Consider the following 17143-nt stretch of genomic DNA (forward strand, 5'->3'; position numbering starts at 1 on the left):
ATTGCATTCTTCTTCTTACTTTCTGACGTACGTTCACACTCACTCATGCGTAATAATGAATCGGCTCCTTCCTTTCACGAACGAGCTCTCATTGCCAAGACTGCCCCACTCAACTTGCTTCACGCAGCCAGGGTGACGTCGTTGGGGCGCACCATAAGGCCGTGGCAGGGCGAGCACTCGAAGTACCGCACGCCCTTGACAGATCCGTCGTTCTTGCCCACCGGAGCGCTCAGCTCCACGCCCACAAACTCGCCTTTCGCGTAGTGCACATGGCCCGTGAACTTGACCACCTGCGTGCATGCATTTCAAGCTGGTAAGTATTATACTATGTTGCTTCAATAGGAGGGAGAAAAAGACGAAGATGGCAGCGTTCGTACCCCCGCGTGCTTGCCGTTGATGCAGACCTTGCTGCCGATAGTCGGCGCCGGCTTGGGGCTCTTCTTCTTCTTCGCCGAGGGGCTCGCCTTGGCCGGTCCGCCGCTTTGCTTGGGGACATTTTCCTTGTCCTGTTTCGCCTCCCGCTTCTTGTCTTCAGCTCCGAAGAAGCTGGTCATGGGCACAAAGTCCTCCAGGTCCGACCTGCCAACACAAACTCAATGAGCTCCACTCCACTCCTCTCCGCTCCACTCCACGTACAGGTCGTCGTCGAACATCATGCCGCGCGCGAACATGTCCATGAGCTCCTGCTCCACGTACGACGGCAAGTGGCGGCCCGCCCCGCGTCGGCCGCGCAGGTTGACGCGCACGCCTCCGTCCTTCCTGGCCTTGCGCCGGCGCTCCCGGCGGTTCGGCGGCCCGAACAGCACGTCGAACATGAAGAGCATCTCCTCCATGGACGGCGCGAACGCGTCGTCGTCGTCATCGTCGCCATCATCGTCACCGCCGAACTCCGCCGCGAAGACGTCCTCGAAGCTCCGCGCGTGGCCCCCGCGCTGCAGATGGTCGTCCACGCGCTTGTAGGCGGCCGAGAGCTGCTGGAACGCGGCGGTGGCCGCCGGGTCCGGGTTCTTGTCCGGGTGGAACTGCAGCGCCAGCTTGCGGTACGCCTTCTTCACGTCCTCCGCGGACGCGTCGCGCGCCAGCCCCAGCGCCGCGTACGCCTCCTGGATCGACAGCGTCATGACCGCGAAAAGTCAACAAGCAAGTGCAACTAACAGCGTCAAATAATGACGACGCTTCAAAAACGAATCTTTTTCGTTCTCGGTGACAAAATCGAGACGGTTGATTGGCTGAGAGAATTCCGTGTTCGATATTCTTTTTTCTTTTTTTTCGAACCACAGTTAATAGCCAGGTTGTTTTCAACGCTTTCAATTTCTCGACGTGTGTGTGTGTGTGTGTGGGGGGGGGGGGGGGGGGGGGGGGGGGCCAACATCAAGGAATCGTGGCCGCAGCAGTGGTGGCACTACAAACCAACCGGAAATAATTAAAAAAAAGAAGAGATTTATTGCTCAGCTAGGTGCTCTGCACGACTGTTGTCTTTTTGGCAGTGTAGAGTGCCCAAGACGGGTGAACCCGTCTTCTGTAGTGGCCCTTTCAATTTGGGTAGTGCGTCGTTGTGTCTTCTCGGTTTATATCTCAATATCACTGCCGCGTCAGCAATGCACGTTGCAAACCGAATTTCACCATCACGAATTGTGTAGGGATTGCGCCACTCAACCCTCCTCACCCGCTGCGGGTGAATCTTTTTTTCTACCAAGAATCCGACAGGAGCTGCTGGGCGCCTGCAAGTCTCGAGACCGAATCTTGACGAGCTCGCGGTTGATTGTGTCAATGCTGTCTCTAAGATTTCTAGTTGCTGCTGAGGGCGTGCCAGTTATATGAAGAACATTGTATGCAGGCCAGATTCGAGTGTAGCTTCCCGCTACGGTGCTCGCATTCCAGCGATCGGTTATTTTTCGAGCTAAGAATCAATTCACTTTACAATATGCCTCACAAGCCTCACAAGCATCACAAGCAACCGATCAACTTCCTCTCCTACCCGCCTCGCCGTGCCCAAAGTCGACATTTGGTCGCGGTCCCGGAGGTATTGAGTGGCCCACACACATCGGACCGAATTTCTTGTGGTACACACCATCTCAAGTGGAAGTCGGGTTTGCGCTGTGCTGTCGTGCCTGGTACATCACGAAGCAACATGAAATTAATGACATCACAGCGCTCGCAGCGGCGCCGCGAGTTCATTCCACCTGACTTGCAGAGGCGCCTGCGTGACTCGCTGTACCAAAGCAACGAAAGTGTCGATCCCTGGCTAAGTACGTCACCAAGTATCGCAAGCTCATCAGCCGAGTCAAAGACATGGGCGAAATCGACAGGATCACGCTCTTTACGCGTGGTCTCGTGTCCCAGACTCGCGCCGAGGTTGTGTATCGCCGGCGCAGTGCTGTGCACCAAGCCGCAAACGTGGCTATGGAATACGAGCGAGCCCATCAGACCCAGATTCGTGGATCTCGGGGAACTCCCCGATCCGCGTTTCAACGAGTCAGTGACCGCCGACAATTTGGTCGCAACCCAGATCGCGCCCCGGCTCGAGAACCTCAGCCTGAACCTATGGACATAGGGTGTGGCAGAGTATCTCCAGGGATGTGTGCCAGAGACGCAACCTGTGCTTCTTTTTCATGGAGCCAGGACATCGAATGGCTCATTGCTGGAAGCAAAGCGGATAGCGCGTACCTCCTCGGCAGCCTCAACGGCAGCCTCAACGGCAGCAGCAGAGCTGCCAGCGCCAGCTCGAAGCGCGTATGCCCCGCGGCAACGACGACGTCACCAATGCGGCTAGTCACCGTGTCCATGCCTACGAGGAGAAGAACCCAGACGCCGAGACAGAGCTGTTCGAGAGGATGACAAGCAATGCAACTGGCATTAGAAGCTCTGGGCGCCAGGATGAGGAACTGATGGCGCATCAGCTGCTGGTGAAGAAGGGTAAGGTGAACTATACTCCAGTCAAAATTCTGCTGGACAGCGGTGCAGATCACAACGTGCTGCGCAAGGGCCTAGCCACGGAAGTGATGAAGCACATGAAGGCGATCGCGGAGCGTTTTGACGGCTCGGTCATCGACGCGCAGTGGATCAATGAGGTAAAGACCGATATGACGTTGGAGGGGTATATTCTTAGCGATATGCTATTCTCGGAATGGGACTTGCCAGCTACTCACGACGTAATTTCGGGTAAACCGTGGTTTTCCCGTTTTAACCCGAGCATTAATTGGCGCACGCATCAGGTAACGCTTGATTATAACATGGCCGAGGAAGCGGAGGCTGCAGGCCTGACGACGTGCCACTCGATAAACATCAAGGACAACGCCCCAGACGACGGGGACGACTGGTGCAGCGGCGACAAGGTTCCTGGTAACGCTAAGGGCGGAGCGGGAGGTGGGGATGAGCGATGTACCTCGCCCGCTATCGACCGCCTGCTGCGAGACTACGCTGACTGCTTTCCCAAGGAACTGCCCAATGAGCTACCAGGATCGCGTGAGGTGGAATTTGCGCTCACGATGAAGTATGATGCGCGTCCGAGCCCACGCGCGCCATTTCGTCTTTCGAAGACCGAGCAAGAAGCCCTCAAGCTGTTTGTCGACGAGCTTCTGCGAAAGAAGTGGATCGAGGCGTCCGATTCGCCCTGGATGTCGAGCATTTTCGCGGTGCCAAAGAAGGACCCGGTTTCGAGGAAGGTTCCGACCACGGCAGAATGGGTTCGGTCAGAAAATACATCACTACCGGTGCGATGGGTAATGGATTATAGGTATGTGAACTCCCAAACGGAGGTGCCTAAAATCCCGCTCCCAAGAGTTGAGGAGCTTTTCGATCGGATGGTAGACTACCGACTCTTCTCGACGATCGACTTGGCACAAGGGTACCATCAAAAGCGCGCAGAACCCGCCAGTCGCAAGTACACGGCGTTCAGGACGGAGTCGGAGACGTACTGTAACGGGGTTACACGCACAGGTGGCTACAAGTCACTTGTGATTTTAACAGATAGGATATCTGTTAAAAGTTTTAGATGCTTCCTCACCTTGGTGTAAGTCACACCAATGGATACATTGAAATGGGCCACCACAATGAGTGGTCCACACATACCCAAAGATCGTATTGGTAGAAAGCGGCATGTTTCTACCAATTAGAGACGTGCATGTTGGCGGAGCTCTGACAGCCAGCCGCTGTCAACCCCTTTCATAGACGATAAACAGTTTTAGCAGATTTAGGAGGAAGATCAATTCACAAACAATACAGTTCTCATTTTACCTTAAACTAGCTACTTGGTGTTTTATTTGACTTACATTATACTTGTGGACTCAAGTATAATTAATTCAAATTATTAATAAACTCCTACGCTTCCTCATACACGTGGCGCGACGTGTAAGCTAAAGTAGTGAGCCAAAGTAGGCCCACTACACATGATAGCACTTTGTAGTCCGTCCAACGACCGACTGCTTGACGTTCGTACGAGGAGTACGAACGCGGAGCCGAGAACCACATGAGCACGGAGGTGCCCATGGAGAGATCCAATACGCCTGCAACACATGTTGCACGCGCTGACTGCCCCTCACCTGTCTGACGCAGAGTGGGAAGCCCTCCAACGACTGTCAACAGTCATTGAAGAAGCTGCGATAGCTACGATGCTGCGTACGCTATCGCCGACGGAGCAACATGGTGTTGCTCTAGGATTCTCATGAAGGAGCAGCGTGATGCTGTTTCCTCAGTAACGGCGTCGTCAGGAACGACACCGCGTGCTCAACCATTGAAATTGAGCGTAAGCAACTACGTGGGAAGAGAGGGCGAGCCTCTCCTCCGGTGGCTTGTCGAACTCGACACAGCCATAGCGGCTCGACGCATCGTCGACCCGCTGTCGAAGGTCGCGTTCGCCATGTCCTGCCTTGGCGGACGCGCAAGGAGTTGGGCATATGGGCGCCGACTCTCTGATCCGACGTGCTTCAGTACGTACGAAGTGTTCATGAGGAGCTCTGACAAGCGATTGAGCCCCCGCAAAACGAATTCCGGTCGAGGGCGGAGTTCCTCGACCTACAGCAGGGTAAGCATGACGTCCATGCTTACACACAGCGTGCAGGATACTTGGTCTCAAATATCGTGACAAATCCAATTGACGAGGCGACCAAGGTCGTCACGTTCATGAAGGGACTTAGAGATGAGCCCGTGAAGACCGACCTATCTCTTCCGAGAGTACCCGGGTACTCTCGAAGCTGCGATTACCCTTGCCATGCTAGAAGAGTTTAGCCTGCGGCAGGCTAAACTCCATGCAAACGTACCGAGGCAGCAACCGCACCCGGTAGCGAGGACGGGAGGTCCAGAAATGGACCTCTCGAACGCAACGGCTGCTGGCTACCAGCAGCAAGGATGCAATGTACGATGCTTCCGCAACGGAAGCATCGGTCACTTTGCACGGGAGTGCACAGCTCCCATGCCCCCTGGAGGTGGTCGTCGTGGCGATGCTAGGCATCGCCGCGAACCAACAAAAAACGCGAACATCCAGTAGGCGCGGGGAGCCCTACTGGTAATGCAGTCACGCGCGCCGACATCGGGCACACGACACTGAGGACTGCAGCCCCCAGTGAGACTAGCTCACGCTGCAAGAAACAAGACGACAGGCCGAACCTAGTCATCTTGAAGGTTTACTCGAAGAGAGCGAGTGACTCTCTTCGAGCTTTGGTAGACTCAGGCGCGTCGAACGACTTTGTTCGACTACGAAGCCTGCCGAGACTTGACTTCGAGGAGGTAAATGCACCTCGAAGTCTTCTGGAAGTACGACTGGCAACAGGTTCCATCGTAAAGACCGAGAAGCGCGTCGTGAACGTGCGCTTCTCGTACAAACACCGAGTGTTTGTCGAACACTTTATCGTCCTGGACATGGACGATAAGTTCGACGTGGTAATGGGCATGCAGTGGCTTGCACTGCATGATCCGGTAATAGACTGGAAGAAGCGCACGCTCGTGCGCTTCGGCTGCGACAGCGGAACAGAGAGCGATGGACCTGTTACCGCAGCGCACGCACCAACAAGTGCGCGCGGCTCGCCAGTCGAGACAGCGCTAAATGCTGCTGTCCCGGAGTACCCAGGAAGTGCGCGAGGATGCGCACAAGTGGGATTCACGTCAGCGGTGCTGCCGACGTCGGAATATGAGGATGTGTCGGTTCCGGGAACCAACACTCGCGTTCAAGTACACATGGGACAGTCTGTAGTGGGTCTAACTTGACTCACTACTTTAGCTTACACGTTGCGCAACGTGTATGAGGAAGCGTAAGTACTTAGTAATTACTTAGGTTAATTATATTTGAGTACACAAATATAAGTTAACTTAGACAAGATTCCAAGTAGCTAGTTTAAGGTAAAATGAGAACTGTATTGCTTGTAAATTGATCTTCCTCTAAAATCTGCTAAAAACTGTTTATCATCTATGAAAGGGTTGACAGCGGCTGGCTGTCAGAGCCCCGCTAATATGCATGACTCTGATTGGTAGAGCGATGCTGCTTTCTACCAATAGGATCTTTGGGTATGTGTGGACCACTCACTGTGGTGGTCCACTTCAATGTACCCATCGGTGTGTCTTACACCAATGTGAGGAAGTATCCAAAACGTTTAACAGATAACCTATCTGTTAAATTCACAAGTGGCTTGCAGCCACTTGTACGTGTAACCCCGTTACACCATCCCCCTATAAGGTTAGACGCGCGGGGTCCCCGCACGTCAATCTTTTGGAATTGACCATTCGTCAATTCTCCGCGTTTGGAGAAGAAATCCGCGCTCATTCAACGATGAGCGCGCCTCAGAAGAAGTCCGCAAAGACGATGGGGAGTCATCTCTCCATCGACGACTACTTCGAACGCCAGAAGGCGAAGTACGGCGACGTCGTCGACTTCGACGACGACGATGAAGACATGGAGGGCGAGGAGGACTCGCCCTCAAAGCGTAAAGACTCAGTGTCGAGCGAATCGCTCGACCCTCACGCCAAGAACGTTCGCCCGCGTGAAGGGAACGAATCGGGCGCTTCGAGTTCGAAGCGTTCGCGTACTGAGAGCGATACCCCACTAGCTTCCGCTGGGGCTCTCAGTACTCCGCGCGCTGCTGCTGCAGCGCGTGATGTTAAAGCTCAAGGTTCTCCGCGCGCTGCGCCTGCAGCGCGCGATCCATGGATACCGTCCGCGTCCGAGATCGCGGACCGGTTTGGGAACTCGGTACCTCCGAATGAGGTGCCGCTGTACGTATGCAGCGCCATCAAAGATGACGCTGTGGCTGCCGAGCTGCACTTTGATGCGGAAACGCATCAAAGGCGCGATTACTACATCGGACTCTTTCATGAGCTCCGATGGTTTCAAAGCAAGAAGACCTCTTCTCGCAGCAAAGTGCCCGAATGGCAGGCACTTTGTCAAAGCTGGAATGCCTTTGTTGAGAACTTCAACAAGAGGCCGAGTGCTTACCGTGATCGGATTAAGCAGGCGCGTGATCGCTTCGAGACGTACTCGAAGCGTGGAAAGCTGGAGCAACTTCATGTTGCTGCTGAGGAGGCAAATGTGCCGTGCGCTGTGCCCGAGGGCTTTCAGTGCACGAAGTGCTTTCCAGGCGCGGTCCGCTTGAGCGACCGCGACCTGAACGGGTACACGTCGTTCCGTGTGCCCGAGAGTCTCAAAGAGCTCCGTGCTAAGTTCTTAGCACGTGAGGGTTCGGGCGCTAGCGATGATCGCAGCGCTCGTACTACTTCCGCTGCGCCAGCGCGTACTGCTCCTCGTACGCCCTCACCATTTACGGAACGTCCTCCAGCAAGACGTTCCGCGGCTCCCATGTATCTCGATGGGGAGGAAATCCTCTCCAACGAATACGAAAACGAGCCCCTTGAGGGTTCGTTTTCGGGATACTATGGTCAACAATCCGCTCAACAATCCAGCGGGTTGAGCCGCGGGCGTCACGGATCGGCGGTGGCGGGGGTGGGAACACGCCCCGGGTATGATCAGCCACGGGCTGATCAGTATGCGCCTCTCCACGACCGGGTGACCGTCGTGGAGCGCCTGCAGGGCGCTGAGTTCGCCGCCCTGAAACAGGAGCTGGCGAACCAGAAGGCCCAAGTCGCGGCGGTCTCGCAGACCGCCTCGAATATCCAGGTCGAGCTGGGGACCCAGATGAAGGGGTTGCTGGAGGAGAGGTTGCTCGTCGCCGAGGCCAAGTCCTCCGCTTGTGCCTCGGCTCCTGCCGAGGCTTCGGGTCAGCCGAGCTAGATGGCTCGTGCTGCAGGTATGGCTTCAGCCGTCCGACGTAAAAGGTCGGATGGAGGCGCATGCTAGACGGTATGTCTAGCGTGTATGCGTTGCCGTGCCGTGCCAACACAGTGAACGGCCCGATGAAGCGCGGAGCAAGCTTGCTTGCTCCGAAATCCGAAACGGCATGTCTAGGCAGGTTTTGTGTAGCTAACAAAACTAATGAACCAACTTTAAATTCATTTGTGTTGCCTCTGCCCGCATTGTCTGCGTTCAGCTTCTGTTGATCAACAGAAGCTGCTATTGTGTCTTGGACAAACCGAATCACGGCTTGTCTTTTGGTGATGAAACTGGTTGCATCCGAGCTGAAGTCATTCAGCTCGCTCTCCGCTGGAGGCCCGACCTCTGCGTGGTTCTTTGCGGTGTCTGCGCCCTGCGCAGACCCGTGGTCGTTGGCCATGTTGTTGGGGGAGTCTGCGCGCTGCGCAGATTCATGTGGTTTCTCCATTGTTGCAGCTGACACTGTGCAAGTGTCAGGGGGTTTCTGCGGCTGCTGTATTGCAGTCGTAGATCCTCCCCCACTTAAAGTGGGAGCCATCACTCCGAGTAAACTCGGTAGACGTGGATGCCGCATGGCATTCACGTAGAACGGTGTATGCCCGGTCGAGGCATGCACTGAGTTATTGATGGCAAACTCTGCCATTGATAAGCACTCGCTCCAGTATTGGAACGAGTGAGCGTAGCTCTTCAACATATCGACGAGCACGCGATTCACGCGCTCGGTTTGACCGTCCGTCTGCGGATGATCCGCAGTCGACATGGAAAGCTGGCTCCCAAGAAGTGTAAACACTTCTTGCCATAGGTGCGCTGTGAAGCGCGGGTCTCTGTCCGACACGATGTCGGACGGCATGCCATGGTGTTTGAACACCATGTCGACGAGCAGACGGGCCGTCTGTTTCGCGATCACTTCTGCCGGCACCGCAGCAAGATGTACCATCTTGCTGAAACGGTCTACAAAGACCACAACACCGGTGTCCCCTCCGCTATCCGGGGGAAGACCAAAGATGAAGTCCAAAGACATGGACTTCCAACACTCCGACGGAGTCGGTAGTGATTGCAGTGGAGCCTGCGCGAATGGCGCAGGCTTCACGCGTTGGCATACCTCGCAAGCACGGATGTACTTGCGCACCCACTTATACTGGTGGTGCCAGTAGAAGTTGCGCGTGAGGAGGACGTAAGTCTTCTCACGTCCGAGATGTCCCGCAGTCGGGGCATCATGATACTCGTACATGATCCTGAGTCGCAGGTCATGGTCATTTGGCACGACAACGCGATCCGCGTTGTCGTCGACTGCGTTGTAAAGTAGCAGTCCGTCGTGCACACGAAAGCGGTGTGCACGCGCTCGAAGGTGCTTGGGCAGCTTCTGGCGGGACTTGTCAGAAGGCGCCGTGCCATAGGCCAGCAAGAGCTTCGCGTCCGCGTCGTGCGCGTACGCGGCCTTCACATCATCCAACAGAGATGATGTGGGTTTGCTCGATCGCATGGCGTCAATGGCATTGACGTCAACAGCTTCTGCATAGTCCGGCCGACGTGATAACGCGTCGGCCACCACATTCAATCTTCCGGGTTTGTATTCGACCCGGAAGTTATACTCCGCAAAGAATGAGAGCCATCTCGCCATTCTTTGTGATATGTGTGGCGACTTCACTGCGGTACGCAGTGAAGCATGGTCGGTGTAGACCACAAATGGTCTACTCCCAAGCAAGTACACTCGGAACTTTGCGAGTGCATACTTCATGGCAAGGAGTTCCTTGTCATGCACTGGATAGTTGCGCTCAGCTGGCTTTAGCTGACGCGATTGGTAGTAGACGACACGATCACGGCCCTCGTGATCGTGCTGCATCAACGCGCATCCGATCGCGAAATCGGATGCGTCACACACTACGTGAAATGGGCGATCTTGGTCAGCCACTGCCAAGATCGGCGCCTCAGTCAAGCCCCGCTTGACTGCATCGAATGCCTTTTGGCAATCGGGTGTCCAATTCCACACAGCTTCTTTCTTAAGAAGCTGTGACAGCGGGCGGATCTTGCCCGCATAGTCCTCCACGTACTTGCACAAGTACGTGGCCGAGCCAAGGAACTGCCTCAGTTCCTTGACACTTGAAGGCGTTGGCCTTCATTTATCACTCTGACCTTTTCCGGGTCAGGGAGAACACCATTCTTCCCTACGAGACACCCGAGGACGGGTATCTCGCTCGCCCCGAAGATACACTTCTTCAGGTTCGCGTAGAGCTTATGCTTTCGCATAAGCTCAAGTAGCTTCCGGAGATGCACCCTGTGCATCTCTACGTCGGTCTTTCCGTCCACAGCCCGGCTGTGGATGAATACATCATCGAAGTAGCTCGGTGCGAAGTCGCGCACCGAGCGCAACAAGTGCGTCACGCACCTGTTGCAAGTCGCAGGGGCATTCTTAAGCCCTTGTGGCATTACTAGCCATTCCCAGAGCATGCCGCTTGGCGTGCTCACTGCCGTGAGAGGGATATCGCTCTCACGCATTAGGATCTGATAGAATCCATCTCGTAAGTCGAGAGTACTGTAAACGGTGCTCCCGGCCATCGAATCGATGATAACATCTTTTCGCAGTATTGGCGTCTGCGCCGGTACCGTCGCATCGTTCAGCTTATTGTATGCATGAACGATGCGTATCCGCCCGGTGGCTTCTTGACACAGAACGTCGGAGCACTGTGCGGGGACTTTGATTCCCGCACTTGGCCTGCTTTGCGACGACTTTCAAAGAAGTCGTCGATTGCTTTTACTTGCTCTCGCGGCAGTGGCCACTGCCGCGTGACACAGTACTTCGTGCCCGGCACGAGATCAATCTCGTGCTGAATGCCTTTATCCTGCGGAAGCTCCGCAGGAATCTCTTCCAGGAGTACGTCTTTGTACTCCCTCAACAGTTCGTAATAGGGACTCGACTTCAGCGAGTCGCAGCCTTGTTCCTCGAAGCGCTCTCGCTTCGTCTTCGCACTGAGAGTGTCTTCACTCTCAGTGGTACTTCCCATGAAGAGCTGCCTCAGCTCTTCGCTCTCGCTCTTCGTTCTTTCGCTGTCCGAAAGAACGCAGACCTGCTCGATGCGTCCGTCGTGCAAGTCGCGCGTGAAGCGCTTCTAACTCATGACTGGAAGCGAAGTCAACTCCGACGCCGTCGTCGGAGGACTAGCGAGTTCCATGTCACGATACTGGAATCCAGTATCGGTGCGCGTCAAGACGCTTAGCGTCTTGACATTCGGCGTCACCGCCGCAGTCTGCCCAGCAGACTGCTCTTGTTGCGTGTCGGTCCCGGACCGAGACTTGCGCAGCGTTTTCCGCTTGCGCCGTCTTTTTGTTGTGCGGAGCCCGGCTCCGCACAGTTGTTCGTCTGGTCCAGGCCCGGCCGTGGACAGTCGTTCGCCGGCGGACCCTGTCCGCGGGCGCGCGGTATCAAGCCCGGCTTGACCGCATTTTCCTTCGTGCAGCCCGGCTGCACGGTAATGTGTCCCTTCGCCGGCAGACCCTGTCTGCGGGCGCGCGATATCAAGCCCGGCTTGATCGCATGGCGCTTCGTCGTGCAGCCCGGCTGCACGACAGCATGCAAATTGCGTCAGTGTGGTACGTCTGCAACCGTCCGCACTGTTTGCAGCGTCAACTCCCGGAGTTGACACGCCTTCGTCACCTCGACGCCATTCATTGGCGGAGCCCCTCATGACCGAGGGTGCGTCGGCTCCCGGAGCCGACGCGTCGTTGTCGACCTGACCGCTTCGGGTCAGGGACTGTTCCTTGCACGCTTGAACGTGGGTGTTGGTTCCCGAAACCAACACATCTTTTTCTTCCGACGTCGGCAGCATTGCCGACGTGGGTCTCACTTGTGCGCGCCCTCGCGCACTTCTTGGGCACTCCGGGACAGCAGCGTTAAGCGCTGTCTCGACTGGTGAGCCGCGCGCACCTGCTGGTGCGTGCGCTGCGGTAACAGGGCCATCGCTCTCTGTTCCGCTGTCGCGTCCGAAGCGCACGAGCGCGCGCTTCTTCCAGTCTATCACCGGATCATGCCGTGCAAGCCACGGCATGCCCATTACTACGTCGAACTTATCGTCCAGGTCCAGGACGATAAAGTGTTCGACAAACACTTGTTGTTTGTACGAGAAGCGCACGTTCACGACGCGCTTCTCGGTTTTTACGATGGCACCTGTGGCCAATCGTACCTCCAGAGGACTTCGAGGTGTATCTACCTCTTCGAAGTTAAGTCTCGACAGGCTTCGTAGTCGAACAAAGTTGTTCGATGCGCCTGAGTCTACCAAAGCTCGAAGAGAGTCACTCGCTCTCTTCGAGTAAACCTTCAAGATGACTAGGTTCGGCCTGTCATCTTGTTTCTTGCAGTGAGAGCTGGTCTCACTGGGTGCTGCAGTCCTCAGTGTCGCGTGCCCGATGTCGGCACGCGTGACTGCATTACCAGTAGGGCTCCCCGCGCCTACTGGATGTTCGCGTTTTTTGTTGGTCCGCGGCGATGCCTAGCATCGCCACGACGGCCATCTCCAGGGGGCATGGGAGCTGTGCATTCCCGTGCAAAGTGACCGATCCTTCCGCAACGGAAGCATCGCACGTTACCTCCCTGCTGCTGGTAACCAGTAGTTGTTGCGTTCGAGAGGTCCATTGGTTCCGGACCTCCTGTCCTCGCTACCGGGCGTGGTTGCGGCCTCGGCACGTTCACATGCAGTTTAGCCTGCCGCAGGCTAAACTCTTCTAGCATGGCAAGAGTAATCGCAGCTTCGAGAGTACTCGGGTACTCTCGGAAGAGATAGGTCTTCACAGGCCCATCTCTAAGCCCTTTCATGAACGTGACGACCTTGGTCGCCTCGTCAATCGGGTTAGTCACGATATTTGATACCAAATATCGTGCGCGCTGCGCGTAAGCATGGACGTCATGCTTACCCTGCTGAAGGTCGAGGAACTCCGCCCTCGACCGGAACTCGTTTTGCGGGGGCTCAAACGCTTGTTTGAGCTCCTCTTTGAACACTTCGTACGTGCTGAAGCACGTAGGATCGGAGAGTCGGCGTCCATACGCCCAACTCCTTGCGCGTCCGCCAAGGCAGGACATGGCGAACGCGACCTTCGACAGCGGGTCGACGATGCGTCGAGCCGCTATGGCTGTGTCGAGTTCGACAAGCCATCGGAGGAGAGGCTCGCCCTCTCTTCCCACGTAGTTGCTTACGCTCAACTTTAATGGTTGAGCACGCGGTGTCGTCCCTGACGACGCCGTCACTGAGGAAGCAGCGTCACGCTGCTCCTTCATGATGAACCCCAGAGCAACACCATGTTGCTCCGTCGGCGATAGCGTACGCAGCATTGTAGCTATCGCCGCTTCTCCAATGACTGTTGACAGTCGTTGGAGGGCCTCCCACTCTGGGTCAGACAGGTGGGGGCAGTCAGCGCGTGCAACATGCGTTGCAGGCGTGTTGGATCTCTCCATGGGCACCTCCGTGCTCATGTGGTTCTCGGCTCCGCGTTCGTACTCCTCGTACGAACGTCAAGCAGTCGGTCGTTGGACGGACTACAAAGTGCTATCATGTGTAGTGGGCCTACTTTGGCTCACTACTTTAGCTTACACGTCGCGCCACGTGTATGAGGAAGCGTAGGAGTTTATTAATAATTTGAATTAATTATACTTGAGTCCACAAGTATAATGTAAGTCAAATAAAACACCAAGTAGCTAGTTTAAGGTAAAATGAGAACTGTATTGTTTGTAAATTGATCTTCCTCTAAAATCTGCTAAAAACTGTTTATCATCTATGAAAGGGTTGACAGCGGCTGGCTGTCAGAGCCCCGCTAATATGCATGACTCTGATTGGTAGAAAGATGCTGCTTTCTACCAATAGGATCTTTGGGTATGTGTGGACCACTCACTGTGGTGGTCCACTTCAATGTACCCATCGGTGTGTCTTACACCAATGTGAGGAAGTATCCAAAACGTTTAACAGATAACCTATCTGTTAAATTCACAAGTGGCTTGCAGCCACTTGTACGTGTAACCCCGTTACACAGTCCCTGACCCGAAGAAGTCAGGTCGGCGACGACGCGTCGGCTGCGGGGGCCGACGTACCCTCGGTCGTGAGGGGCTCCGCCAATAAGTGGCGTCGAGGTGACGACGGCGTGTCAACTCCGGGAGCTGACGCTGCAAACAGTGCGGACGGTTGCAAACGTACTACACTGACGCCATTTGCATGCGGTCAAACCGGGCTTGATACCGCGCGCCCGCGGACAGGGTCCGCCGGCGAACGACTGTCCACGGCCGGGCCTGGACAAGGAGAACGACTGTGCGGAGCCGGGCTCCGCACAACAAGAAGACGGCGCAAGCGAAAAACGCTGCGCAAGTCTCGGTCCGGGACCGAGACGCAACAAGAGCAGTCTGCTGGGCAGACTGCGGCGGTGACACCGAATGTCAAGACGCTAAGCGTCTTGACGCGCACCGATACTGGATTCCAGTATCGTGACATGGAACTCGCTAGTCCTCCGACGACGGCGTCGGAGTTGACTTCGCTTCCAGCCATGAGCTGGAAGCGCTTCACGCGCGACTTGCGCGATGGACGCATCGAGCAAGTCTGCGTTCTTTCGGACAGCGAAAGAACGAAGAGCGAGAGCGAAGAGCTGAGGCAGCTCTTCATGGGAAGTACCACTGAGAGTGAAGACACTCTCAGTGCGAAGACGAAGCGAGAGCGCTTCGAGGAACAAGGCTGCGACTCGCTGAAGTCGAGTCCCTATTACGAACTGTTGAGGGAGTACAAAGACGTACTCCTGGAAGAGATTCCTGCGGAGCTTCCGCAGGATAAAGGCATTCAGCACGAGATTGATCTCGTGCCGGGCACGAAGTACTGTGTCACGCGGCAGTGGCCACTGCCGCGAGAGCAAGTAAAAGCAATCGACGACTTCTTTGAAAGTCGTCGTAAAGCAGGACAAGTGGAATCGAAGTCCCCGCACAGTGCTCCGACGTTCTGTGTCAAGAAGCCACAGGGCGGATACGCATCGTTCATGCGTATAACAAGCTGAACAATGCGACGGTACCGGCGCAGACGCCGATACTGCGAAAAGATGTTATCATCGATTCGATGGCCGGGAGCACCGTTTACAGTACTCTCGACTTACGAGATGGATTCTATCAGATCCTAATGCGTGAGAGCGATATCCCTCTCACGGCAGTGAGCACGCCAAGCGGCATGCTCTGGGAATGGCTAGTAATGCCACAGGGGCTTAAGAATGCCCCTGCGACTTGCAACAGGTGCGTGACGCACTTGTTGCGCTCGGTGCGCGACTTCGCACCGAGCTACTTCGATGATGTATTCATCCACAGCCGGGCTGTGGACGGAAAGACCGACGTAGAGATGCACAGGGTACATCTCCGGAAGCTACTTGAGCTTATGCGAAAGCATAAGCTCTACGCGAACCTGAAGAAGTGTATCTTCGGGGCGAGCGAGATACCCGTCCTCGGGTGTCTCGTAGGAAAGAAGGGTGTTCTCCCTGACCCGGAAAAGGTCAGAGTGATAAATGAAGGCCAACGCCTTCAAGTGTCAAGGAACTGAGGCAGTTCCTTGGCTTGGCCACGTACTTGTCCAAGTACTGGAGGATTACGCGGGCGTGGTGTCGAGAAATGCAGCCGAGACAGGGTGCGTAGAAGACTCGAGGCGCCGGCGCCAACTGGCAAGTCACAACCCACCGCCAGTCATTGGACCAAACTCCCCGATCGCTGATTGGCCTAAATAGGCCGGTGACGATGACTCGTCGACGGTCCCAAGTCAAGAGGGGGCGGTTGCAGCTCGCTAAGTACGGTGCGAACCTACTGGCAAGATCCGAACTTATGAGTCGTCGGCTCCTGTTCCCAGTCGTCGGTGGCGTTTCAGCGGCCGTTTGAGTCGTCGGTAACGCCGCCACGTCGCAGAGAAAGCGCCGAAGAGTCGTGAGTTACAACTGGCGGTTCATAACGGACGCGTTTATACTTGATATTTGTATTGATCGATAGGAAACTTAAGAGAAGACAAGATAAGCCTTCGGGCAACAATAACAGATCAGCTTTTCCTCCCAACCACGCAAGGGCGACACCGGTGCCTGCAGTGAACGACCTGCAGCTCAAGGTAAACCTGGTAGGTAGGATTATGACTGTCGGTGGGCACATCTACTAGTGTAGCGTGTGTTCATCCCTGGCAGGGCCAAGAGTTAGTGGCCGGTATATTGGTAGCGACGAGTCGTCGCCAGGAACTGGAGGAGCGAGAGCGCACTCCATTTATTTCTTCCCGCCGGAGTATAGCTCCGGCACCCTCGTATCACGCCGTAAAAGGCCGGGACCCTTCCCTCTGAGGTCCTGCGAGGTATATTTTGTGTGTGAGAGCGTGCTAGCCTTTGCTCGTGGCTAGTGACGCTGAGTCTTCCGTCGGTCGACTAGCGGAATCTCGGTACCCAGGGGAAACATCAACCCGGTGCAAGGGAAAGTTCCTGGGCCTTCAAGTTCTAACCCTAACAAGCCCATTGAGTCTTCGGTGACTTGGTGGGTGTTGTCGGTGGGGAAAGTGTGCCATATATAATTTAGCGCGTGTTCCTACACGACAACTGGTGCCGCGACCCGGGATTGGTGTGACCTTCTGTGTTTCGTGCTACTGCAGGTCGATCGACTTTACGAGCAGTAACCAAGAGAAGAAGCGAAGAAGAAGAAGAAAAAGAAGACGAGAAGAAGAATGGCGAAAGGATCACGTTCAACGGTACCAGCAACCCCAATGAAGACTGGCGGAACGCGTGGCGACGACTCGACTGTGGCCCTGATTACGCCGCACCTCGACTCGATTGCTGAGCGGACCGTCAGCTTCGACGACTCGATGATTGGATCCGACGCCAAGGATGAAGAAATGGATGAAGACTACGCAAATTACCTGG

General features: G+C 55.4%; 2 protein-coding genes across 2 annotated transcripts; one reads left to right on the forward strand and one right to left on the reverse strand.

Annotated features, from left to right (window-relative positions):
- Positions 1 to 119: 119 nt before the first annotated feature.
- On the reverse strand, positions 120 to 1121 carry IUM83_14511 (DnaJ protein 1; the record flags this gene model as incomplete). The annotated part of the gene is made up of 3 exons (XM_067939264.1): positions 120 to 290; positions 378 to 579; positions 637 to 1121. 3 exons carry the CDS (start codon positions 1119 to 1121, stop codon positions 120 to 122), a joined length of 858 nt encoding a protein of 285 aa, XP_067793582.1.
- Positions 1122 to 2735: 1614 nt separating this feature from the next.
- Positions 2736 to 3156, forward strand: IUM83_14512 (Retroelement pol Polyprotein; the record flags this gene model as incomplete). The annotated part of the gene is made up of 2 exons (XM_067939265.1): positions 2736 to 3071; positions 3142 to 3156. The coding sequence occupies 2 exons, from the start codon at positions 2736 to 2738 to the stop codon at positions 3154 to 3156; spliced, it is 351 nt and encodes a 116-aa protein (XP_067793549.1).
- Positions 3157 to 17143: the final 13987 nt, after the last annotated feature.

Source organism: Phytophthora cinnamomi (genome assembly GCF_018691715.1).
Source record: "Phytophthora cinnamomi strain GKB4 chromosome Unknown Contig28, whole genome shotgun sequence".
NCBI classification, from domain to species: Eukaryota; Oomycota; class Peronosporomycetes; order Peronosporales; family Peronosporaceae; genus Phytophthora; species Phytophthora cinnamomi.